This window comes from Patagioenas fasciata, chromosome 30, assembly GCF_037038585.1.
Source record: "Patagioenas fasciata isolate bPatFas1 chromosome 30, bPatFas1.hap1, whole genome shotgun sequence".
In the NCBI taxonomy this organism is placed as follows: Eukaryota; Metazoa; Chordata; class Aves; order Columbiformes; family Columbidae; genus Patagioenas; species Patagioenas fasciata.
The window spans coordinates 4,874,019-4,898,094 of NC_092549.1; the positions used below are offsets into that span (position 1 = coordinate 4,874,019).

The 24,076-nt window shown below is 48.0% G+C and overlaps 2 protein-coding genes across 3 annotated transcripts; one reads left to right on the forward strand and one right to left on the reverse strand.

Annotated features, from left to right (window-relative positions):
- Nucleotides 1-1,524: 1,524 nt before the first annotated feature.
- S100A11 (S100 calcium binding protein A11) lies at nucleotides 1,525-3,481 on the forward strand. The gene is made up of 3 exons (XM_065857770.2): nucleotides 1,525-1,728; nucleotides 2,809-2,946; nucleotides 3,175-3,481. Exons 1-3 carry the CDS (start codon nucleotides 1,726-1,728, stop codon nucleotides 3,325-3,327), a joined length of 294 nt encoding a protein of 97 aa, XP_065713842.1. The 5' UTR covers nucleotides 1,525-1,725; the 3' UTR covers nucleotides 3,328-3,481.
- Nucleotides 3,482-3,963: 482 nt separating this feature from the next.
- On the reverse strand, nucleotides 3,964-24,046 carry COPA (COPI coat complex subunit alpha). Of its 2 annotated transcripts, XM_065857768.2 has the most exons (33): nucleotides 23,906-24,046; nucleotides 23,656-23,769; nucleotides 22,755-22,828; nucleotides 22,358-22,438; nucleotides 22,023-22,099; nucleotides 21,463-21,572; nucleotides 19,356-19,465; nucleotides 18,656-18,755; nucleotides 17,962-18,097; nucleotides 17,444-17,526; nucleotides 16,699-16,849; nucleotides 16,207-16,273; nucleotides 16,046-16,121; nucleotides 13,934-14,016; nucleotides 12,813-12,952; nucleotides 11,816-11,901; nucleotides 11,259-11,397; nucleotides 10,746-10,908; nucleotides 10,488-10,634; nucleotides 9,523-9,712; nucleotides 9,309-9,404; nucleotides 8,869-8,957; nucleotides 8,503-8,626; nucleotides 8,135-8,224; nucleotides 7,935-8,044; nucleotides 7,689-7,766; nucleotides 7,419-7,487; nucleotides 7,083-7,219; nucleotides 6,279-6,465; nucleotides 6,087-6,197; nucleotides 5,291-5,452; nucleotides 4,996-5,190; nucleotides 3,964-4,671 (listed from the first exon to the last, which is right to left on the reverse strand). In XM_065857768.2, exons 1-33 carry the CDS (start codon nucleotides 23,943-23,945, stop codon nucleotides 4,612-4,614), a joined length of 3,675 nt encoding a protein of 1,224 aa, XP_065713840.1. In that variant the 5' UTR covers nucleotides 23,946-24,046; the 3' UTR covers nucleotides 3,964-4,611. The 2 variants fall into 2 exon arrangements, with proteins under 2 accessions (XP_065713840.1, XP_065713841.1); XM_065857769.2 differs by lacking the exon at nucleotides 22,358-22,438.
- Between the last annotated feature and the right edge of the window lie 30 nt (nucleotides 24,047-24,076).

A 24,076-nucleotide genomic window follows, 5' to 3' on the forward strand; every position in this document is an offset into this window, starting at 1 on the left:
CCACAGTCACCACCCTGAGACATCCTGAACCTGGTGCCGGAGGGACCTGGAAGGGTCTGTCCCAGCCAGGGGCAGGCAGATGCATGAGGCAATGCTCTGACCAACGTGCCCTTTGTGCATGTGACAGTCGCAAGTCTTGGTGACAAACATATGGCAGCACAGATGGGCTGTCTGCAAACAGGGCCAACGCCTGGACTGCAAACACACATGGCAGCAGCTAGAAAAAGAAACCTCCCGAAATCCCTCACTGCAGCCAAGACAGAGTCGGGCCACAACCCTTTTGCAAAGGGTAAAATAACACTTGCGCCTCCAACCAGCTCATATTTTATTGTTAAGGGACCAAAAGAGCAGGTGGGAGTGCAAAACCCCAAGAGAAGTGCAGCAGGTTTCCTGCTATCAGCTCCCAAGTTTGGCAAATCCTTCTGGTTTACGTGGACTGAACTATTTGCATTTCGGGAGGGGCCGGCTGGGGACTAGAGGTACTTTTTCCTCAATACGTGGGAAAAAAAGGATAGTTTGGTGGAAGGATATTGGGGCAAGAAAGGAAAGGAGATTTGGGACTGTTGGCCCCCTAATTTACTACTTCCCTTTCTCCCAGTCTGTGCTGAGTCACCATCTCCAGTGGGATTTCCCAAAGAGCCCCATCCCTGGAAGGTGCTGCATATCCCACAGGACATCCCGGCTCCCACGTCACCCCAGCTTCTCTGCTCCAGGCTTCCCCTGAAGCTTTTGAGGAACAGCGGCACCACCCAGGGCTGGGAGCCACAGGGAAATATGGCCTCGAGTGGGTGATTCTGCGTCAGCGCTGGTTGCAAAAGCACAGACGTGGGTGCCGTAACCATGGACCGGTTGCCTGTGCAAACACGGGGAAACACGACGTGTCTGAGCAGCTTCCCTGGCTCTTGTCAGGGGGGTTGCAGCGGGGCAGTACAGCCCTGTGCGCTGCTTTCTGAGCAGCACAAGTCCCACAGCCCCCACCCTCCCTGCTCTGAGCTATTTTGGCTCATCACTTGCCTTTCAGGTGCCTCATGTCCCTCCTCCACTTCTGCACTTCTCCATTTTCACCCCTCTGGGGACTCTCACTCTGCAACAGCCCAGGCCAGGAGCTCAAACCTGCACTGCTGGGGACAAATCCTGGCTGCAACACAACCAATCCGTTTACAACATGATGAAAAGGTGTTATCAGCAGGTGGGTTGGGTCAGGGATAGATGGCCCCCGCAGCTGTGTTGGCAGAGGGACACTGCCTGCTCTCCTGTGCCTGATCTGCCTTCACTGACCTCGTTTGCAAAGCTGGGAAGGGCCAAATCTTGCCCTAGCATGAGGAAACACTGAGGTTGTTCTGGGTAGCAGCAAGGCAGTGCTGGGAGCCAGGGGCTGAGCCCCAAGCCTGGGAAAGAAATAAAGGGAGCCATAAAGAGACAAGTTGCAAAGGACTGAGGGAAGAAAACTGAAGTGTAAATAACTGTAAAGAATAAAACTGAGGGTAAAGGGACTGAGAACCCAGAGGAGGGGCCCAGCCCATTCCTGGGAACCACAGGCACGTCCAGATCTGCCGTTGCTGCTGACGACTGCCCAGGCAGCCCCAGGGCTGAGTCAGCGCCGGCACCGGCTGACACGGGAAGGGCGGCGGCTGCGGCGTGAGGTTCATAACTGCCCCGGCTCCCGCTCCGCCACATCGCCCCGTGACCCTGCCGAGCACCGAGCCCCCTCCTCGCACCCCAGCCATGGTGAGTGAGCAGGGACCCCAGGATGGGGAGGGAGAAACGACTCTGTAGGGGGAGGAGGGCGATGACAGAGGGGAGTTTCCTTAAGTGGTCCCGGAGCCGAAGGCAAAACTCGCTTTGGCACGGAAAAGAGGAGACAGTGCCAAGGGCTGAGCTGCTGGGGAGGGGGTGCAGGAAGAGGGTGCAGAGTTAGTGAGGGAGGGGAGAGGGTCCCCACAAGCTGGGGGGGACCAAGGAGCAGTGTTACACCCCCAGCCATGCAGTCCCCCCCCTCCTTTTCCCCACTGATGCTTCCAATGCCCATCATTGGGCCTGCAGCTCTGCCTCCACCCTCACCCCCCCACGCCCAAGCAGCAGAGTAGGGGGTGCAGAGGAGTCAAGAACCTGCAGCTGAGGGTGGAAGCAACTCAGCTTCTCTCACATTAAGAAAAAAAAGGGTGAATTGAGCCTCAGACAGGGCAGGGTGTAGCAGGGAGTCCCCAGGATGCTGAGGTCAGACCAGGAAGGGTGGATTCCTCCCAGAGCTGTCCTTTTCCCAGGGAAAAGAGCCCCACATCCCCTCAATCTCCCTCATTTTGCCCCATCCATCACCACACAGGCCACTCCGACTCCCTCCCTGCCTGGAGCCAACTCCAGTCGCATTTTTCTCTCCTTACTCAGAGTTTCTCCTCTGTCCAGCCAGGGCAGAGGGAAGGAAAGAGGAGGCAGGCTGCTTTATCTTTCCAGAAAAGCAGCCTCAGTCCAGCTGTGCTGGACAGCATGGAAAAAATTAGCAGTTGCTGTGGTTGCAGCGCAAGCTCCTTCCCATCAGGACACTCCTCTGATGGGAGCTGACGTTTCCCCAGGGGATTTTCCATGAACCACTCCCCAGTCCTGCACCATAGTGCTGTGCCAAAATAGCAGAGAAATTAATACCAAAGAAAAATGCAGCTGGGCAGGTTGGGCAGAGGAGACTCCTCGAGGAAAACAATTGCAGGAGACCCCTCTCAGCCCAACCCTCCTCCAGAAATGGAGCCAAGTTGCTTGTCTGCGAGCCCGCGGCTCCCTGCAACGGCCAGCCTGAACCTGCTCTTGTTCCTGCAGCCCACGGAGACCGAACGCTGCATCGAGTCGCTGCTGGCCGTCTTCCAGCGGTATGCAGGGCGCGAAGGGGACAACTGCACGCTCTCCAAGAAGGAGTTCCTGGCTTTCATGAACACTGAGCTGGCTGCCTTCACCAAGGTGAGCAAAATCCAGGCCAGGAGTCTCCTTTGGCACAGCTTCAGTCCCTGGGAAGTGAAGTGAAGCCTTTGCCCCTACAAATGCTGTGGGATGGGCAATGGGAAGAGCTGGCTCCCCCCATCTCTCTCCTCTGGTGATGAAAGCAGCAGCTGCAGTTCCCTTCCTGGGGCAGGGGCGTTCCTTTGCCTACAGGCCAACCTCAGTTCCCACCTCTTGGCTCTTTTGCAGAATCAGAAGGACCCAGCTGTCTTGGACAGGATGATGAAGAAACTCGATTTAAACAGCGATGGGCAGCTGGACTTCCAGGAGTTCCTGAACCTCATTGGGGGCATCGCGGTGGCCTGCCATGATACCCTGGTGGTTAAGGCCCCTGCCCACTAGCCCTGGCTGCTGCGTCTCCCCTGCCACTGTGAACATTCCTCAAACAAGACCGACGCACAGCTAGAAGCAATGCCCTCAAGATGGAGACATCCCAATTCCTCTTTTTATCCCTCCTTTTTATGTATAAAATAAAAGGTTTAACATTCTAGCGTAAGGCATGGTTTTATTTTGGCATCACAAGCGAGGAGAAAGCACTAGGTGGTTAGTCCAGCCAGAACAGGAGCAGCACCTTTAGGTCTTACCCTCCCCTCTGCTTCTCCATGGATACGAGAACACACGTGTTCTCATCCTTGTCACTGCTGGAAATGATGATCCACCTGGCTTTGGAGATCCTCTGGCCCCCTAAGTACTACGGTACACGAATACTAAATGGTACAACCATGCAAGGTAAATGCAAAGGCAGGAGCATTACCAATAAGGATAATTTCAGCACTGGCAACAGTGATTACACACTAATAATCAACAGAAGCAGCCCCTACTGGCATAATAAATGATTTCAGGACTACAGCCTCCATTTTCTGCGAACTTCAAAACCCTCCAAGTTTGGCAGCTTACAGGTGTGAAGGGGAGATGAGATAAGGAAATTAAGTCTAATCTCTATCTCAGTAAGACCAATCAAGCTACAAAACAGGAAGATCAAGATGGTCAACTTACTTTATTCATGAGAGAAGCTGAGTATTTTGAGAAATGTTGCTAGGACAACAAAACAAAAAGTCAACACTAGCACTTGGATGATGAGCTGTTCTCCTGCCACTTCTGTGGGGAGCAGAGCTGCCCCGGCGCAGGGACAGGCTCTGCGCTGGCCCCAGTTCCACACGGTGCTGTGCTCCCAGGAGAGCCGGGCTTGGCTCTCCCTGTTCTCCAGGCTGCAGCAGCATCTTCGAGCTCTTCTATCAGTAGCCAAACACTAAAGGATGTCAGAGGCAGGTGATGCCCCTCAAGCAGTTTCTACAGAGTGTACCGTGCAGTAACTGGGACTCAGCAAGAGTCATCCTTTATCCTCTGGGAAAGATTTGTCTTGAGAAAATCATGCATACAAAAATCACGTCAGCTGGATCTGGAAACAGAAGCGCAAGTTGCTATGACTGGGAAGCAGCAGAGAATCTGACTACAGCATTCCTCGGAGTGGGGAGAGCAGGTAAGACAGTACTTGCACAGCTACGGTGAAGAGACTAGACTAGACTAGACTAGAAGCTGGAACAGTGTGGGAGGTGAGTTTCCAGACTGTGCTGTGAAACGGGACCATTTACTTCCCATCTAGCACCTCCCCAGGACAGACAAGGCCTAGCGGAACTGGAGTGGGCTGATCCGCAGCCCGATGACATCTTTGCCGATCTCCGTCACCTGAGGAATAAAAGGGAGATGATTAATGCTGAAAAGTGACTCAACAGCCCAACCCCGTATGTGGCGTTCAGAGCCTAGACACGGTTCTTGAGAACACGTGCTGCTGATCGCTGCAGTGTTAGTCCCTGAAGGTCGCTTTTAAATGACATGGTTATTTCCCAATTCCCAAACTGCTCCACCTCACAAGTCTTCCGATGTTCAACCTGACCCACAACCCATGCCAGCTCAGTTTAGGGGGAGCACAGGGGAAGCTGCTGGAGGGGATTCTCAAAGGAAACATCCCAGACTAGGAGTGGGTGGTAACAGACACCAAGACTCCTTTACCGTAGTGACACGGCAGATCTGCCCATGGAACTCGGGGCAGTAGCAGGCTCCGCTGAGCGGACACTTCTCCACTGGTTTGCCACGGTAGATGGGTCGGTAAGAGGCAGCACAGATATCAAAGGGGTTGTGCATGTCATAGTTGAGCTGGTAGGTGTCAGTGGGATTCTTCTCACATGCCGACAAGATCTTGCGAGTCTGCAAGAAGCAAGCACATCGACCACAGGGGCAGCGAGGAAGCAGTCCCAACAGGGTCTGCCCCGGCAGGTATTTCTGCCTGTGCACCTCGTGGACATACCTGCTGAGCCACCTCAGGCTTCGGACCCAGCTCCAGCAGGCGACGGGCGAAAGTAGCAGCTGTCTTGAAGTTTTTGAGTTTGAAAAAGAGGTTGAGAGCAGTACGCAGCACCAAGATCATGTGTACGGGCTGCAGGTTGGAGTGGGTGAAATAGGCAGCCATCTGTGTTAGGGAGAAGGAGGGAAAGTGGGGATATAATCACTACCAACCACAGGAAAATCTGGATGTCCTGAAAATGCTGCATTCAAGGCCCCGCCTTGAATACTGTGTTCAGTTTTGCGCCCCTCACTACAGGAAAGCCCTTGAGGTGCTGGAGCGAGTGGAGAGAAGAGAATGGAGCTGGTGAGGGGCTGGAGCACAAGTGTGATGGGAGCGGCTGAAGGACCTGGGGGGTTCAGCTGGAGAACAGGAGCTGAGGGGATCTGATCTTCTGATCTCTGAACTGCCTGAAAGGAGCTTGGAGCCAGGGGGGTCGGGCTCTGCTCCCCAGGAACAAGCGCCAGGAGCAGAGGAAATGGCCTCAAGTTGCAGCAGGGGAGGTTGAGGTTGGATCTTGGTAACAATTTCTCCCCAAAGGGCTGTGGGGCATTGGAACAGGCTGCCCAGGGCAGTGCTGGAGTCACCATCCCTGGAGGGGTTGAACAGACATGGAGATGAGGTTCTCAGGGACATGGGGTAGTGCCAGGGTTGGGTTAACGGTTGGACTCTATCAGCTTGAGGGGCTTTTCCAACAAAAATGATTCTATGATTCCCCCTCATCTCCCTCCCAGTGAGGAAATTAACGGAGTTTCTGTACCTCGCAGATTCGCTTCTGCTGCTCCAGGGTCTCTTTGGGCAACTTCTTCCGCTCAATCTCCATCGAGAGTCCTACAATGTACTCCCGGCAAATAGCAATCAGCTGCTGGGCCTTTCAGAGAGGGAGACAGAGTCAGGCATTCAGCCTCCTGCCCCACAGGCACGCACACAACATACAGAGTCTGCCCCTCACCTCAGCGATCTCCTGCTTGTTATCCACCACCAGCAAGGGCACGCTGAGCAAGATGGAGCGGAACTTCTCCACGGCCTCCTCGAACTTGCCAGCCGTAGTCAGCTGGTAGCAGATCTGCAGGCGCTGGATCAGGTCGTTCAGTTTCAGCCCCACGGCGGGGAGGGCATTCTTCAAGCCAGCTTCTTTCCTGGGGGCACCAAAGATGGGTTGGGGGTACAAAGGACACCGCTGCAGAGGCCAGCAAGAACACAGGCATTGTCTGCAACTTGTCAGAAACGTTTTGACCCAGGGCCACGCTGCTTTTCTTGCCCATCAGCTTAACATAAAAGACATCCATGCTTCTGTAATTCTGCCCCCACATTACTCAGTTCTGTGTTAGCACAGGTTGGGAAGTGGGGCTCATTTTTCTACAGCAGCTTCCAGACATTACTGTAAAAACACACCTGTGGTTCTCTAGATCCCTCAGACCAGCTTTGTCAGAGGCAGAACACTAGTCCGAGAAAACACAGTATCCCAACCACCTCACCCTGGTTTTAGTCTCTAAAAAAATGAAAGTGGTTCTTTAAAATCTTTACATCTAGCAGCAGAAAAATCCCACTAAAGACAGAATGTTCCCTGTTCATATCCAGCAAACAGGAAGGCTCCTCCCAGGTTAAAGGTTGGTCTCGATGATATTTAAAGTCCTTTTCAACCAAAATGATTCTATGATTCACAACAGGGGGAGGAGACATCGCTCTCAAGGAGTCTGGGAGGTAGACAGCACAAGGAAAAGAGCAGAGAAAAGGAGCTGACCCGGTTGCTTACCAGTTGCGATGCGGGTATCCGTACATGGTAGGGAGACACGGCAGGGCTTGGTAGGTTGTACGGCCACGGGCATAGGTCTGCAGGAACAGCTGCTTGTAGGGTCCAAAGTTTGTTACTCCTACCTGGTCATGGAGGAGCTGAAAAAGACACACTGATCTGAGTAAAAGTGGTCCAGGGCAGTAGAAAAGCTGCACAGACATAACTCAGGCTCACAGCAGCTCTTATTTTATACAAAGAGAAAACAATGCACAAAATGACTCACAAAAGGACACAAAACGAAGCTTCAGACTGGATCACAGCACATTTTTTCCCTAGAAACTCCAGGGGGAAACTTACTCTCATTGCTGTCTCAAAGGAACCTGCCAGAATGTGGTCCACAGGAAGTTGAGAATTGTTACACCACACCTACAAGAAGGGAAGAGGAAATACAAGAGGAAACGCGTGTATGTGCACATTAGCCTTACCTACCCTCATCACCCCTAAGTCCCCTTAACAAGTTCTTACGCTGTGCTCACACAAGTGTTCACAAGAAGGACTGAACCCAAAAAGAGAAGTGCCAAATTACACTGTTTCTGAGAATGACAATGAAAAGATCTGTGCTGTTACCTGAGCTGGGCTGGTGCCCTTGGTGGGTGGCACAAAGAATCCATCCTCAGCTGCTCCTGGTGGACCTGCAGGAACATCCTGGGGGAACACGCAGAGCAGTGAGCATCATGGAAGTCTCCAGTATCCAGATGAAATCAGAGCTGGCCACAGCTATGGCGACCAAGTCTCTGAAGAAGCCCAGAACACATTTCTCCCACCACTACAAGTTGTCATTGCTACAACTGGGCTACTTCAGAAGCCTCCTACCAGTTCAGGGGGAAGATCCAAATCTTCCTCAACTTCCCATCCACCTCCATCTTCTTGTCCTTTACCTAGACCTTCCTCTCCAAAGCCTTCTCCAGCATCCACAAAGCCATCTGCATGGAGTAGGCAACAGGAAATAGTCAGAGCTCTTACACAGATGCACCCATACACTTCAAGAAAAACTACGAAATTCTTAAATTCACCTTCATCCAGCTGCAACTCTGCATCTTCTCCCCAGCCCTCAGTGCCAACAGCGTCAATATCAATATCGGCAGCCAAGGCTCCTCCTTTGCCTGCAAAAAGGGCAGGATCCTCCATTTACTCATTTCTGAGGTGGTCAGGTGTTAAGTAAAGAATTGCATTAGGTCAGCACCCTCCTCTCCAATTGTCAAGTCCCATCTTGTGCTAGAAGGCCAAAGATTTGAAAGATTTGCCAAAGATGGTGTAAATGCCATGCGAGCTGGATTCCAGCTTCTGTGAGGTTAACAGCAACAGTTCAGGAACCACGGAGACAAATATCTGCATTCCGCATATCCCAGCTTAATGCAGCTTTCCAAGTGCAAAGCAATACCTTTGCTAGCAATTGTTCCTTCAAAGAACCCCTTGGAGACAGTCAGCAATGGCCAGTTGGTATCCAATGGCATGACGGGAGCAGGAGGCTGCAGCAGTTTTGCATTGTGATCAATGTCTGGAATCTGAGCAGAGAGGAGCAGAAAATGGTTAAAGGCCAAATAAGGAAAATCCTATTCTTTGACCTACCCACCTCCAAGTGGCACAGACAGTCTGAAGCCTGAGAAGTGGTGACTGGAATGGAGAGGGTTCCTCCCTCCCAGCAAGGAGCTGCCTCGCCAGTCACACTAACACCAGATCCCACTGTCATATTCCCAAACTCTAGAGCTCATGTAACAAAATAGGAAGCATTAGTCAGTCTGCTAACCATTTCCTTTTCGGGATCAAATGTCTCCTTCAGGCTTTCAGCTTCCTCATCCAGACCATGAGTTGCAGCTGTGAGATAGGCCAGAGACTCTGAAATAAAATATAATTAACATGAGTGGACATTCTTCATTGCCTAGAGAAACAAAAACTTCTCATAGCAGCACACATGGCCACACTGTCACAAAGGAAAGACGAGCAGCACAGCAAGGTGCAGAATTACACCTTTAGGGGTGTCAATAGAACGTGTAGGCAATGACTGACCATCTGAATATCATCTACAGTTGACTCGGGTCTCCTGGATGGTATTCAAGCTCCTGGGTTATTTTGTGCTCATCCGATTCAGTTTCTCAGGGAAGGGATTACATTGATCTGCCTGCAGGAACTACTGTTCCTCCCAACTACCTCCCCAGCTTCTCCCCACATTAGTGTGATATTACTCACTTTGCCCGCAGTTCTTCAGGATCCTCACTCTCTCTGCCACATCTCCCAGATACAAGGCATTCTGGTAGTGGCCACTCATATCCTTACGGATCTCAGCTAAAACAAAGAAAACATGAAGTCTCAAGAGCTTTTACTTTGATGCTGATCATTCCCTGTGGGAATAACACTCAGATCTTCTTATCTCACTCTTCTTTGTCAGCACCCTGGCACTCACCTATCTTCATCATCTTCCGAAGCTTCTCCAGATTGCCAGTGATGAGATAGAGGAAGGAGAGTCTATCGAAATTCTTGGTGCGCTGGTAGCACATCTCCACAATCTGGTGATTTCCCTGCAGCAACGCCACTTCTCCCAGTTTCTCCCAGCAATTCTTGTCATCCAGAGCCTTGGCTGCTTCCAGAGCAATCTAATGAGAGAAGTGACATGGTGACAAGGGCTTTCCAGAGAGCAGTTTTCTCTGCAGGCTCCTGCTGATAATGCCTGTGATGGAAAGCATGGGATTACAAGGATCACTGCACTAAATCCTGCCCCAGCTGAGAGGCCGGGCCTTAGCAGGGCTGCTATCATTCTCAACTCTATTGTTTTCATTATCACTTAAAAGAATGAATCCTGCCTGCAATTGCTAACCTAAAGATACGTAAATCCTTTCCGTTTTAGGTCAGCCTGACAAAGACAAGGGTGACTTGAAAAATACTTAATCAGAGAGACTGACCTTGCAGCTTTAGACATGTGGTAGCCTGCATGATTAGTCGAGTCCTGTTTTAACATGTATCTTGAGACTGTCGGATAAAGTGTCCTTTAGCTGAACACCGCTGTTGGATAAGTGTGTTAGCTGAACGTTGCTCATTATACGCTAAAGGGATTATGTAATGCAATATGCAAACGTGTCACCAACTGGCTCTTTCAAATTTGAATGTAGTGATAAGATTTTGTATATAATGGCTGTTATTTTCCTTTCTGGCATGCTGGCTTTATTCCAGCATTCATGCTTATGCAACTCTGTAATAAACAATAACTCTTTTTTTTTGCACACCAGGTGACAAAACTCTGGTTTTGGGACACTATCACTCTCAACTAATATTTCTTCTTCTCAGTACTCCTCCTCCTCGCAGCAAAAAGCAAGGTTTGCAAGTGGTGCCCTACAAGGCCATGCCTTTGTCACAGCACCACTGTCACCTCACCTCAATGTTGCCACACTCCAGTGCGAGGCTGAAACGGGTCTTCTCATCCTTGACAAAGTGCAGTGCCACCTCGGGGTAGCCTTTTTTCTGCAGGTAGGCAATGATGGACTGGCCCACAAGCTTTGCATTCCTCACCATGTGCAGCACCTGCAAAGAAAAGGCCCAAGCACTGAAACTGATGCCACCACTTGTGAGGAATTTTTCTATATCCTCAGGCCACGGTCAAGGAAGAGTGCAGGGTTTCTCATGCCACCTCACCTCATCATACTTTCTGTTGATCAATGCCAGCTTGAATTTGAATTCTGTGGGATCAATAGTGAGGACTCTGGGGCGGCACTCTCTGTCCAGGCAGTAGACGTTGTTCCCCTTTACGCGGGTCACGTAGATAGGCAGGTCCAGGGTGCGGATAATTCCGTGATCCCTACGCCAACACACAGTACATGTGTGACACATGTGCCAACACAATGTATCTGTATGGCCACATCCCCTACCTCAAAAAGGCTCCTACACTCTGTGTGTTATTTTAGGCTGACTTATAAAAACAAACTCCAGTCAGATGAACAGTGCAGACATCCAGCCCAGCGATAAAATACCAGTGCACCAGGCAAGCAACCAAACATGAGTATTTAGCTCTTTAGGTATGTCCATGCTGTAATAAAAGTGCCATTTCAGAAGCACCAGCTTTGGCATCTACAAAAAAAAAACCCACGGTAGTGTGCACAAGGTCCGCTAGTCCAAGGACTGGACTGAGTGCACGACTCCCAGACTCACCCTGTGGTGACAGCATATTTGATGTGATTGCTGGTGGTGTAGATGAAAACGCCGCTTTCATCCCAGGCACCGCTCTTGACACGGATGTTTTCATGGATATTACACAGTGACTCCAGCTTTCTGTTGCATATCATGATGGCTGGGGAGGAAAGCCAAAAGAAGTAAGGCTAGGGAACCCTCTACTGTTACAAATCTGCCTCGGAATAACAACAGGTCTCTTCCATAGTCCCAGCAACAGGGACTACATTCAAAGAGTCAGACACTAAGGAGTTGATGGCAAACACCAAAATTGTCACCATGTATCTCTGTTTTACAAAAGGGATTAGCTGGATCATTTTGAGGAGTACAAGAAATCCTCTGTTTTACAAGCTTGCAGGAAGGTTTTGCTGAAGAAAGGGCCCACACTGTGAACGTCTTCAGCTGCACCTTCACTGCTGGCCACCACAATGAATGGTTTCTCTAGCAGGTCACACGATCAGGGACTCTGTTCCCAAGCAAGGAAGGAGCTACTATGCACCAGGATCCAGGTGAAACACTGACTCCCCTGCCCTGCTTACCATGCTTTGCCAGCAGAGCGACGTGAGACATGTCAGCCGACCAGATGACGTATTTCACCTTGGAGATCTTCACAGAGGCCAGAGTTCTGGAAAAGGAAAGCGCTGACATCAGAGAGTTGAACAAGGTGACCAAGCTGTGCAAGAACTACCAGTACCCAACACCCTGAACCCACTTCGCAGATGCTCTGAAGCTCCTTTTTGCAATTCTGAAGCTATAAAATCATGAGGCAGAATTGCGTGTCTCCGCAGTCCAGTTCAGCAAAATAAACCTCTCTCCACATCTGTGCAGTAACAAATACACTGGAAGTGACAATTGACTTCAAAACCTGGATTTCTGATGGGGTTTTAGGGATGGATTGAACAGAACAAGGGAAATAAGACATTTCTAAGGAGCATTTGCTTTGCTAAATATATTTGTGACTTCCCAAACAATACTAGAAAAAGAAAGGCATAAAAATAAGGAAATTAAAGTCATGAGGCATGTTCTGAGATGCAAGTGATCAACATAGACTGTATGCATCTGCAGACAATCCAGAGCCTTCTCAAGCCTATAAAAATGGCAAAAAGCACCAATTCCTTGCCTTTGTGGCTAGCAACACATATACCAGCACAAATAGGCTGCCACATTCCAGTTCAAGAGCGTTTTGAGCAGATATAAAATGTAAGGGACAAGAAATCAGGCAGGCTTAGCTGGACTTAGCTTATTTATTTCTCTCCACTTTCATAGCACCTGAATCTGCAGTTGCAGGATTTACAAGGGTATGGCACACATCTCCCTGTGATAAATAAACGGCACAATGCCTGCAGCATAAATTGCACCTTGGCTACGTTCACACTCTGCTCTTCACACCAGTTGTTAGCTGTGGTTTGGATCAGCCTGACACAGCCTGCAGCTGATGCTAAATTCTAGAGTGCATTAATAGCTGTTACTTGTCCCCCGAGAACACAGCCAGCAGGATTACGATATTAAAACTTCTCCCAACAGACCACATCTTACCGCTTCTGCTGCACGTCAAACAGGGTGATGGAGTCTGCATCTCTCAGTAACAGGTTCCCTGTGCCAGCGTAGAAAATCTCATCACAGTTCGGCACCTGCACCTTCTTTGTAATCTCATTCTTCAGGTTTTTGATGAGGATCTGCCATTTGATGAGAAGAAACGTAACAGCAAAGGACAGTTAGATCGATTCTACAGCTAGGTAGTCTACAAAGAAATTCAGGATTATTTGAACTCGGAATTTTTGTGTAGCTAAACCTGGGTGACAAGAGGCCAAAAAAAGAGCTTCAGCCTTTCTTGAAGGATGGGACTTTATCCTGCTAGAAAACCTGACCCCAGGTTTGCCACGGTGCAGACACAGCGTACCCTTTCTGTTCAGCCTCACTGCTGTCAGGACTACCTGGCTGATACAACTTGCAAGTCCTCTCTCCAATGAGTATATGAACAATGTAAATATTAGGGAAAAGTGAGAGAGAACACAGTGTAGCTGGAAAAAGGAAATGTGGAAGTTGAGACAGGAGAAAGGTAAGAGAAGAAAGGGAAAGAAGGGAGGAGTAACAGAACAGGTACGAAATAAACTTGAACTTACTAAGCAAAAAAACAAACAAACCAACCACACCCTAAATTAAAAAAAACACAATATCCTCCATGGGGCAAAGAGCAAAACTTGTCTTCCCCTTCAAATCAAGTAATTCAAGCAGGGAAAACTTTCCATGACTGTCTCTCCCCTTTCTCTTATTGTACTCCGTACGTCAGAACAAAGAGCTTTATAAAAACCGAACCTGTATTTTCGCTGTTTCCACATTAATTTCATGGTATGAACATGGCCTGGGTGGCTTCCCAGCCCTGTTCTGGTCAGCACTCATTCCTGAACTCACCTGCTGCAGCAGGCAACAAGCAATCAAGGTAAGATCTACTGTCAAAGGAGTTCAATAATATTTCAACTCATTACATTTTCACTATATTTCTTCACGTGTGCCTGCAGCTCACCCTGACAATGCCTTGCCAGTCTACTCTGATCTACAAAATGCCATTAACCCAATCTCCCCACTTTCCATCTGCGTGCTTCCAAACGACAAAACATCCTGTTAAAAGGACGACCCTATAGAGCTTGTCCTCTTACCGAATGCATGCGATCCAGGACTGCGAAGCGGTTCCGAGCGACCCACACAGCTGTCAGCCCAGAGGAACGCTTCCCTTCGGGGGCTGGGGAGGAGCAAAACACATGCAGTGAATAAAACCTCTGGCAGGCTCTTACAGCAACACATCAGTCAGTCTTGTTTGATCCCATATTGGCCGTTGGAGCCGCTTCCTACTAATTCCTATTTAACCCCAGGCTATTCAAGAGACTCATTTCCACCCCGATGTCCTTTCAGATGGGAGCGTGGCCAGCACCAGCCCTTCTCTCCAGCCAAGGGACAAGACAAGTGGCCGTCGGTCTTGCCAACGCCGCTGCTTGGCGCGGGAGCGAGCCATCCCGGGCGACAGCACCGTCTGTCAAACTAACGAGCAAGAGCCTCGCTGGCCAAACAAACCGAGCAGCGAGGGTCCCAGCTTCAACGCAACCCCCCCACAAAGCGATGTAATGAGCTGGAGGAGAAAGGCTGCACTCTCCCCAGCACGCAGCTGTGCTCCTGCTTTTAAAAAGCGAACACAAACACTCGTCATGTCAGATGCACAGACAGACAGTACTGCAGGACGGGCTTCAGATGCGGAGGAGGCTTTCGCAGCAGCAGAAGAGAACAGAGAAGCAAAGCAAGAGAGCTGTTGCTGTTTTGGTAAAATAAAACTTTGGTTTTCAGTCTCTTTTTGCACCAGTCCTCCTGCTGCTCAGCATGAGTGGTTTCGGAGACTCACCCACCACGCCAAGTGCTATTTCACCAAGCAAAGTGCTATTTGTGGCAGATCAACATCCAAATAACTGATGGATTAAACGTGAACTGTCTCAGCCCTCATTTACAACTCAATACAAGAAAGACTTGTCTGAATTCAACTCCCAGCTCTGCTTGGGGTTTTCTGATGGCAACTTCATCTGTTTTTCAGAATCTTCACAACTCAACATTTTTACTGGTTTTAAGTCTTCAACGCTGACTGTAGATCAGGCAGAAAACTATTTAAATATATTACTCGGAATTAAAAAATGGTAAGAAAGCTTAGTTTCCCTTGTAGGTTGGGTAAATAAGCTGGAGGACATGATGATGGCAACTCCAAGGCACGTGTTAAATATCTACATGATAGTCCTGGAGATCATGAGAAGGCTGCGAACACAGCGGCTTGTTGGAGAAGATATTTATCAGTCCATTAAATTTTATGCTATTCTTGCAAATGCATTAAGAGCTCACAGCTTTCATGAGGTAGAGACATTTCTTCCTCTGGAAGAAGAAACCCCTTTCCTTATTTAAAGGGTCACAAGCTGGGTGTCCCCAGGCAAGTCAGCTTTGAATGCCTCACTCAACCTAAATATTTGAAATATATTCAGTAATGTTTAAGCCATATAAAGTTACTAAAAGGTTCCATTTCTCTTTCTCTCCCCACATACACCTGCTGACTGTACTCAAAGAAATCTTCCCTTCATTAGATCCAGAGAAACCAATAAATCTATAACGAGTGAGTTGGATTCCAGTCTCACTCATCCATCACTCCCACTCATTTCAAAATCTTTACTGCCACGACGACAGAGGCAGGAGGAACCAGCTGGAGCTTCAGATTCCAAATGGAATTCATAGTTAGGAGAAAGAATGATTCTTTTTTCCTAAATCATGTTTTGACTTGTAAATTGCCCAAAACTGATCTGGAATTTGCTGAGAGGAATAATGACTACTGGCATCCTGGCACTGTCACTTTTACAGTCACTTGTTCGGAATATAAAGGCTCTTAGAACAAAACATATCTGACTAAAATCCATCTTTGCTGATGAGCCAGGAAGGCTGCCTGCTGAGCACAAAGGGAAAAATGGAAAGTTCCTAATAACAAAATTATAAAATATATATTTGTAGCAGTAAAAGTTTGGGATGAACATGAATTTTTCAAGTCAGTGTAGTGTGATATAGTGAGCAGGAATCCTGCCAAATGATGTGTGCTGCAGGGGCACTGGGAAACACAGAGTCCAATGAGAGAGGCTTAGAGAAATGGAGCTTTTTTATATATAACACACACACAGTTGGAGAGTGGAGGATGGGACAGTTACACAGTAATAAACACTCACAAGGATTAATGTGAAATAAGAAATGCCTACCATCGGGATTCTGGGAGTCTGCATCCTTGGGAATGGTGTACAGGTCATAAGTGCTGTTCTCTAAGTTGCTGGCTCTCTGCAAACGAAAAAAGCGTTTTGAGATAGGATTCCACAGCCTCATGGAAAGTTCTTTAGCACACTATGCAACCAAACAGACTCACTGTGCAGAGAAGGACAGCGTTCTCAGCTGGGTTGTACGACATGTTGAACACAGGGAACTTGGAACCACTGAAGAAGGGTCATGAACAAAGAAAAGAAAAGTCAGAGTGGATCAAGAGTCATCTTCTGATAAACACTCTCTATTTTCTGAAATACATCAAGTCTCAGAAAAGCTAAGTTTTGTTTAATTTCCTGGATCAAAAACACTTGGAAACACTGTAAGAACATCAGCGCCTCATAAATCAAAGAACTGGTATTTCAGTTTGAAATTATTTCAAACTTAATGTTTGTTACAAAAAAATGTATATCTATGCACAGATAAGAACTGACTGAAAAAGCTTCTTGTAGGCTTTGCAAGTTCATACAATGGAAGAGTTGGCTGAAACTGAGGTATGTGAATACAACAATATGACATATTTGTAAGCACAAAAACTAATATGGCATTCAGGATACTAGCAACACCTCTTGTAACACGATGAGCACCCATCTCCCACCTTCGCAGCTGCATGACAGCAACATCTTTTGAGCTGTTGAAATCGAGCTGGCGGAGGAAACGGTCCTTCACATAATACAGCATGTTCCCGTGCACGGCATAGGCAGGTCTCTCCCGTTCCAGTTTGAACACAATCATGCCACCATCATGGCCTGAGAAAAGGTACGGAAGAATTTAAAACATGAATGAAATCCTGTGTATTTTCTCATTATGAAGGTGATGCTACCAAGTCTTTCAAACCAAGGAAGAACTAACAAGACCAGTGACTTCCAGCCACGTCTGCTACCCCTCGGCCAGACTGAATTAAGAGATTCCACTTATTTCCTCACTAAGGGCCATGTTCCCACTCCTGTACACATTTCATAAATTCAAGATCTGACATTCTTCTAAAAACAGCCTGCCCTGCTGTCACGCATTTCTTCAAGCATCACTAGATCCCCTGGGATCTGTCCCATCTTTTCTTAGCCTTAGAGTATTTTGGGAGTTAATGCAGAGGCTGTCTTGTTCTAAGCTTTGAACTGCAGCTGGCAAAAGAGACTGTTCTGCTCACAGCTCTCAGCCACTGCAGGGAGTTAAACAAGGATCTTTTCCCAATAATACCTTTAATAAAAGCATCTGCAAGTCAGTATGTTCTGCAAAGCATGCTAAAGAAATGCACATCCTATATGGATTTCCTATATGGAATACATTTTACCTTCAATGACAACCTGTCAGACACTGAATGGGTCTTTGTTTTTTTTTTTTACCTGCTGCGAAGAGATTGAGGTTGGGATGAGCAGCCAATACCCAAAAGCGATCGTGATCACGCCGAAAGGTCTGGACGCCCGTGCTAGATGTGCAAGAGAAGGAATAGCAAATATAAAGCAACCCTGGCGTAAACTTCAGTTCCCAAAATGAAGATCCTAAGCTTTGTCATACAGACCACCTCTAGTATTCAGCATGAGTCCACTGAGAGTTCAAAGCACTGTATTCAAAGCCTTCTGTCAAATAATATATTTTCATTTAACATACTTTCAGCAGCAGTACCACTAGAGAAGTCAGCCTTCTTCTGCCTGCTTTCAGACAATTACAAGCCTTGCCCTTAGCATGTGTCTCAAAGGGACAGAGAATGCTCAAAACATGATTTCTCACTCCTGAATTCTCAAACGCTAGTGCTGTTTTAAGAGTTGCTAGTGTTCAGTTTCTCTAGAAATAACCGTAGGCCTTTCATAATGTGTAAAAACTTTTAGAATAAGGTTGTGTCAGATGCTTGACAAGCACTAACCGTTTAGACATATCCCAGACACGGATGCTCTTGTCTTCTGAATTGCTGAGGATCAGTTCCTGCCGCGGGTGAAAGACGGCACACGAGACGTTGTTGTAATGCCCCCGGCAAGTGTCAACCTCCCAGGCCTTCGATTCTAACCAAAAGTTGAAAAGAATGAGGAAAAGAAAACTTAAACAGGCTAAGGACTGCCATAGCAGAAAAACATCAAGTACTTCAGTAAAGTGACTGCACTGGCTGATTCGGTCATTCCCTGTGATTTACACTTAAGGTCACTTTTTAACCACGAGCGCAGTTCAAGTGAAAAAAACAAAACAAACAACAAATAAATCAGTTTGCCAAAAGGGCCACAGTTGAGATGGACTGAGCTGACAAAAGCATGACCATTCCTGCTCTCAAATCATCTCCCTTTCTTATTCCACTGATGCATACTCAAAAACCTTCAGAGTCAAGCTGTTCTACTCCTGCAAGTTTCCACTCAGCAGTGCCTGTAAATCAGAAGCAGCTAAAGGTGTTTGTTAGACAACTGAGCTCTCCTCAAATTGCAAGACAATGCTGCTGGGGATTATCTACCTCTCATGCAGACATGTTTGCAAAGTGCAAGTTACCTCCAGGTTCAGCCTATTGATGTCCTAACATAAATTCCAACTCTCAGCGCCTCAGCCCACACGCTCCCTCGGGAGAACTTTCTCACCATTCATCCGCCAGATCTTCACTTGCCGGTCGTCAGCTCCGGACACAATAAGCGGCATTGTCGGGTGGAACGCAGCCCAGTTCACCCCACGATCATGGCCCTACAGGCAAAAAGAAACATCACTTGAAGCAACTCGGTGACTGAATGAACAAAGGAAGGATGAAGCAACAAAGACTGTGGACGGGCTTGCCAAGACACAGCTTTCCCCCTTTTTATACACCATGCTGCTCATGCTGAATGCTCACAGATAGTAAAAGCATTCTTATAGATGCCCACAATAATAAGCTTTGCAGATACTGTTCTTCACCAGTAGAACAAAGCTGATGCTCAGCAGCAGAGCGGCACTACATCCCAGCTTTAACGAGCCATTTACAGATGGTTCTCTCTACCATAATCTCCTCTGTTGCTTCCAGTAACACAAGGTAATAACATCTGTTATTTAACTAAGCTTTTGGCATCATAGAGACAACTGTATCAGTTTGGTTACAGCACAAACTTCTCCAGATTTCCATTTTTAAACTTCCCAGAAAAAGGAGTGCCATAATCTATAAGAACATGTATCTCTATAGAGCCGAGTCCAGTGTTCTAGCTCTTTCCTCCTCTGCTATTCTTCTTGGCCTTTACAGAATCATTTGTGTTACAGGGATTTCATTAAATAAATCTGAAAAGGCTGAACTGAACACACACATTTACACTGTACCTCAAGAACATGCTTCACAACCGCATCTGTTGTCCCAAACAAATCCACGCCAGTTATTCCCCTGACATCCGACTCCACAGCTCCAGGGGACAGGTTCTTCTTCCTTAGGCCTTGTGGAACAAAGAGGAAGGAGAAGCAGAGGGGGAGGAAGCAAGAAGTATATTATCAAGACAATGTTTCTAATTTACCAACTAGTTGAGCACTCCCCTGTGCTGTTTACACACATCTTTGGGTGAAAATGGGGACTTGAAAGAACGGAAGATGGTGAGAAACATCCAGGAACCTCTTCCACTTCCTTCAAAAACACAAGCTCAGATGAGACAGACCAAAAGCAAAGTCTGCAACGCAGCATATTGCAGGGAGGATTCACTTCAGCTCACTGGGATGCAAACAGCAGCACCTCAGCAAAGGGCTGATACATTCTTATTTCTCCCCCTCGCACCCCGTCGCTAATCCGAGCTTGGGCCTGTGTTGGGGGGGAGGGAAATTTCACCCAAGACACTTTGAAGTCCTCTTGCTTACATATTTTGGACAAGGTGCCTAGACACAAGGTATTTTCAGGAGCTAAAACTATAGGAAATAAAGTCTGATCCTTATTCTAAAGAAAACTCATTTAACATCAAAAAACCCCAGTGCTTATAATGCCAAAACCTGCTGAAGAAAATTCCCATTGACGTCAGCAGAAGGTGCAAGTTAACAGCAGGGTTCAGAAACGGAGTTAAAGCTCAACACCAAATGCTGCCCTCTGTGGGCAGGATTGTATCAACAACAGACATCAAACCAAATGGGGAAATAACCCTTCCTGGGAGACTGGTAGGGCCAGAACAGAATCCCGCAAAGGACATATGTAATTTGGGGGAAAAACTGCGGAGGGAGGGAATGTGTTCTGAATCTGTTTCTCATCCCTCTGTAGCTTTTCTGCACACTAGCATTCTCACAGTGTCGTGTCTGACTGGAGCGGCAGCTGAGTCAATAATTCAGAGGTCTCTAAAATCCCCCATCACACATCAGCTGAGAAGAGAAACAAAAAAAGGGCTGTACTATCTCCAAACCAATTTGGCAGCTGGAACTCTGCTGAGAGAGAGCATTTGTGGGAGAATGCAGCAGCAAAGAGCACAAGAGCTGTTAAATTCCCCATGCTGGCAGTAGAGAGAGGGACAGGTTTTAAATAACTGGGATATTCTGTCCCCAGCCCCTACTGTTGACACAGCTGGTCACGTCTGAGCGTGCGCTACGAATAACGTTGCATGTCCAACCAAAACCGCAATGGCAAGAGCGGATGGAGGGTCTCTGTGTCACAGCCCCACCAGTCCTGCCCTTCCCTCCCTCCCACCAGTCCCTGATCTCCATCTGGTATTTTTTTTGTTCCTAATTTTTCCTTTACGAATCGGGTTTCATCCCACGAAGTCACCTTGCAGCCTAGGTACAACCTAAGAAATAGCAAAGATACCAGTACTTCGGATTTTTGACTTGCAGCTCCTGCTCCACCCTTCATTTATAAAGCAGACAAGCGGCTGAATGTTGACAGAATTCCTAATACTATTTTCTCCCTGTCACCACCCACAACCAGGCTACCAAGAAAAACTCCCAAACCCCTACACCCTTTCCTTTTGGCAACTCCTACAGAGGTCTTTACTTCTTTCTCTCAGAACAAATGACTTACTGCTGCCTCCAAGAGTTTGCCAAGGGGATAAAAGTTATACAGAATTTTCTAAAATCATCCTCCAAGTCACACTATGTCACTTGTTGCAATACTCGTTGCTTATGTTTGCTATCAAATCAGACTGGGAGACAAGGTTGCAAAATCTCCATCTTTAGAGGGTGTTTTGGCTGCACAAAACCACAGCTCACCGCATTTACTGTTGCAGAGGACTTGCTTCAAGCAAAAGGGTGGCCGAGGTGGCCTCCAGAAGTCCATTCCAGCCACTATCCTACAACTTCATGGAAATGGAGGGGAATAAGTCCCCACCAATAGAGAATTTTCCAATTCTCTACCTGAGGCTCCTGCTCTCAGACCCAAATTGTTCCTTCCTGCCTCAATTGGCTTTCAGCAATTGCAGTGAAGTCGGTTTCACCATGGGGTAACCCCTCAACCTGGGCAGCTCACCAGAAATATCCCAAACGCGCACAGTCTGATCCAAGCTGGCCGACACTACCAGGTCCTCGGAGGGGTGAAACTGGGCACACATCACATAGTGGTTGTGTCCTGTCAGCACACTACAACGAAAAGGACAGAAAATACCATTTAAACATAAAATGTATTATTATTAGAATTCAAATTTGCACCAACAACAAGAAGCTCAGTCTGGGGAAGGATGATACAGGATTGCCAAATGCTGCTCTTCCAGAGGTACCACACCTCAACACCGGGCAAAGAGCACTCAAGGGGTGACTTTCTGATATCAATAACTTCACAGGCTTTGGTGCCAACATGTATTATTTTAACCCCCAAAAAACGTTCAACCAAACGACACATGGATTTATGAATGCAGGCCTAGTGCCATCAGAATAAATGAGGAAAAGACTGACAGAAAGATTCAGAACTGCTCAGATCTCATTTTCGGTTCTGTTCCTTCAAATAAGCGCAGCTTCTGCTTGAACGTGACAAAAGATCACAGTTCATCCCCAAACAGTACAGCTACTTTTTAAAGTGCCCATTCATTTTACCAAACACAGGTTCTGGACTGCCAGTTCCAAACCCGAATGGTCTGGTCATCAGAAGCGCTCAAGATCCAGGGATATTCCTAAAAAGACAAAATCTTCTTATACGAAATGACACACATCTCAGACATTCCCTCCCCGCAGGATATTTTCCAACTATCCCCAGAAACAACCCATTTTAAATTTTATTAAAGATCTTGGAAGCAGAATTTATGTCTCTCACACTTCAACAAAAGGCTATCACAGCTGGAGCAGCCTCAAACCAGCAAATCCAGCACAATCTCTTTAGCAAAGGGAGGAGACACCCAGCACCCGGATAAACAGGAGAGGAGCTGACATACATGGTGGAAGAACGTTGTGCGAATATAATCCAAGTGCCCGAGCAGAGTGAAGAGACAACGACGCAATTTGTAATTCCAGACCTGCACAACACAGGAGCAGAACAACAACTCTACACGCCTCCACCACCGAGATTTTTTTTGTCCTTTTTCAAGAGATTCAAGATTTCAGTTCAACTTCAAGCCTCTTACTTCCATTTTAAAATGTGTTTCTAACACTACAGAGACTTCAACTCGCTGCACTCAACTCTAATGTCTATGAAACAGGAGCACTTAAATACCCCAAAACTATTTCCCTTCCCCACCACACTCTTTCTCATCTTTTAACCAGTTTCTTTCCACATTCCTTTCCCTAGACAATGCCTTTGAGAGAAAAAGAGCTAAAGAGATACAATTTTACCTTTATTTTATAATCATCACCTCCAGAAACAAAGAGAGGCTGCTGCTTGTGGAAATCAATACCTCGAACAGGTCCTGCAAATAGGAAGAGCAGGTTGGACACAACAAGACTGCTGACAGCTGGAGCAGCCCCTTGAGCAAGTTAAAAGACGACAATTCGCATTCCTCCTCACTCCTGCTGCCACTGGTAAATTAAGAGCTTCAGCATAATACTGAAATGTCACATAACAGTCTGAGATCTCACTCCCAAATGTGCTTTTTTTCATCAACACGTCTGCAACAAAGCATCACAAAACATCCAGAACTTTCAGATCTCTATTTACAGGATCATTTTCACACTAGAAACAAAATGATTACCCTGATTTATGCATATGCAAGCAAAGTTGGAGCACAAGTCTTATGAGGAGCAGATGAAGGACCTGAGGGGAGACCTTCTGATCTCTGAACTGCCTGAAAGGAGCTTGGAGCCGGGGGAGTCGGGCTCTGCTCCCCAGGAACAAGCGCCAGGAGCAGAGGAAACGGCCTCAGGTTGCACCAGGAGAGGTTGAGGCTGGATTCTGTGAACAATTTATTCCTGGAAAGGGCTGTGGGGCATTGGAACAGGCTGCCCAGGGCAGTGCTGGAGTCACCAACCCTGGAGGGCTCGAACAGACAGAGATGAGGTTCTCAGGAACATGGTTAGTGCCAGGGCTGGGGGAATGGTTGGACTTGATGATCTTGAGGGGTTTTTCCAACCAAAATTATCTGATGATTCTATGAAGCTCAGCACCAGTGAACTGGCCCCACAGAAACACAGAGGAGTCCAACAAGCCTCAGCAACACTCGGGCTCAGCCTCCCTTCCTCCTCTCCCTCTCCCCCCAAAAGCAGGTCCCACACCCACCAGCTCCCCCAGCTCACTGACCGTCGTGCTCATCGAACTTGTCGATGAGAGTGCACATCCGATAATCCCACAGCTGGATGACGCCATTGTGCAGGCTGGTGAGAATCCACGGCCGCTTGGGGTGAAAGCTGAGCCCTGTGAGGCACCGAGAGACTCGTCAGCGAGGCCTCCGCGCACCGGGGAGCCCAGAGACCCGGAGCAGCCCCGAGGGAGTTCCCGGCAGAGCACCCCCCGGGCCCTCACCACGGCCTCGGTCCTGCCCCGCCGTTACCTTTCACCCGAGCCGACTTGGTCTCGAACTTGGTCAGCATCGCCCTCCGCCTCGGCCCTCTCCACCGCCCCGGCCCTCCACGTCAGCGCCCCGGAAATGCCACCAACCGACGTCCGCTTCCGCCACCTCTCCGAGCATCGAGTGTCAGTCCTCCCGCCGGCGCAGAGCGGC

Bases quoted from the DNA above. Each gene is read 5' to 3' on its own strand.
- S100A11 (XM_065857770.2), top strand. The intron at 2,947-3,174 runs GTGAGCAAAATC...GCTCTTTTGCAG, and splicing joins AGCTGGCTGCCTTCACCAAG to AATCAGAAGGACCCAGCTGT.
- COPA (XM_065857768.2), bottom strand. From the start codon at position 23,945: ATGCTGACCAAGTTCGAGACCAAGTCGGCTCGGGTGAAAG. The intron at 22,100-22,357 runs GTATGTCAGCTC...TTGTCTTTTTAG, and splicing joins GCACAACGTTCTTCCACCAT to GAATATCCCTGGATCTTGAG. The intron at 4,672-4,995 runs GTAAAGGAGTCT...TTTATTCCTCAG, and splicing joins AGATCTGCCGTGTCACTACG to GTGACGGAGATCGGCAAAGA.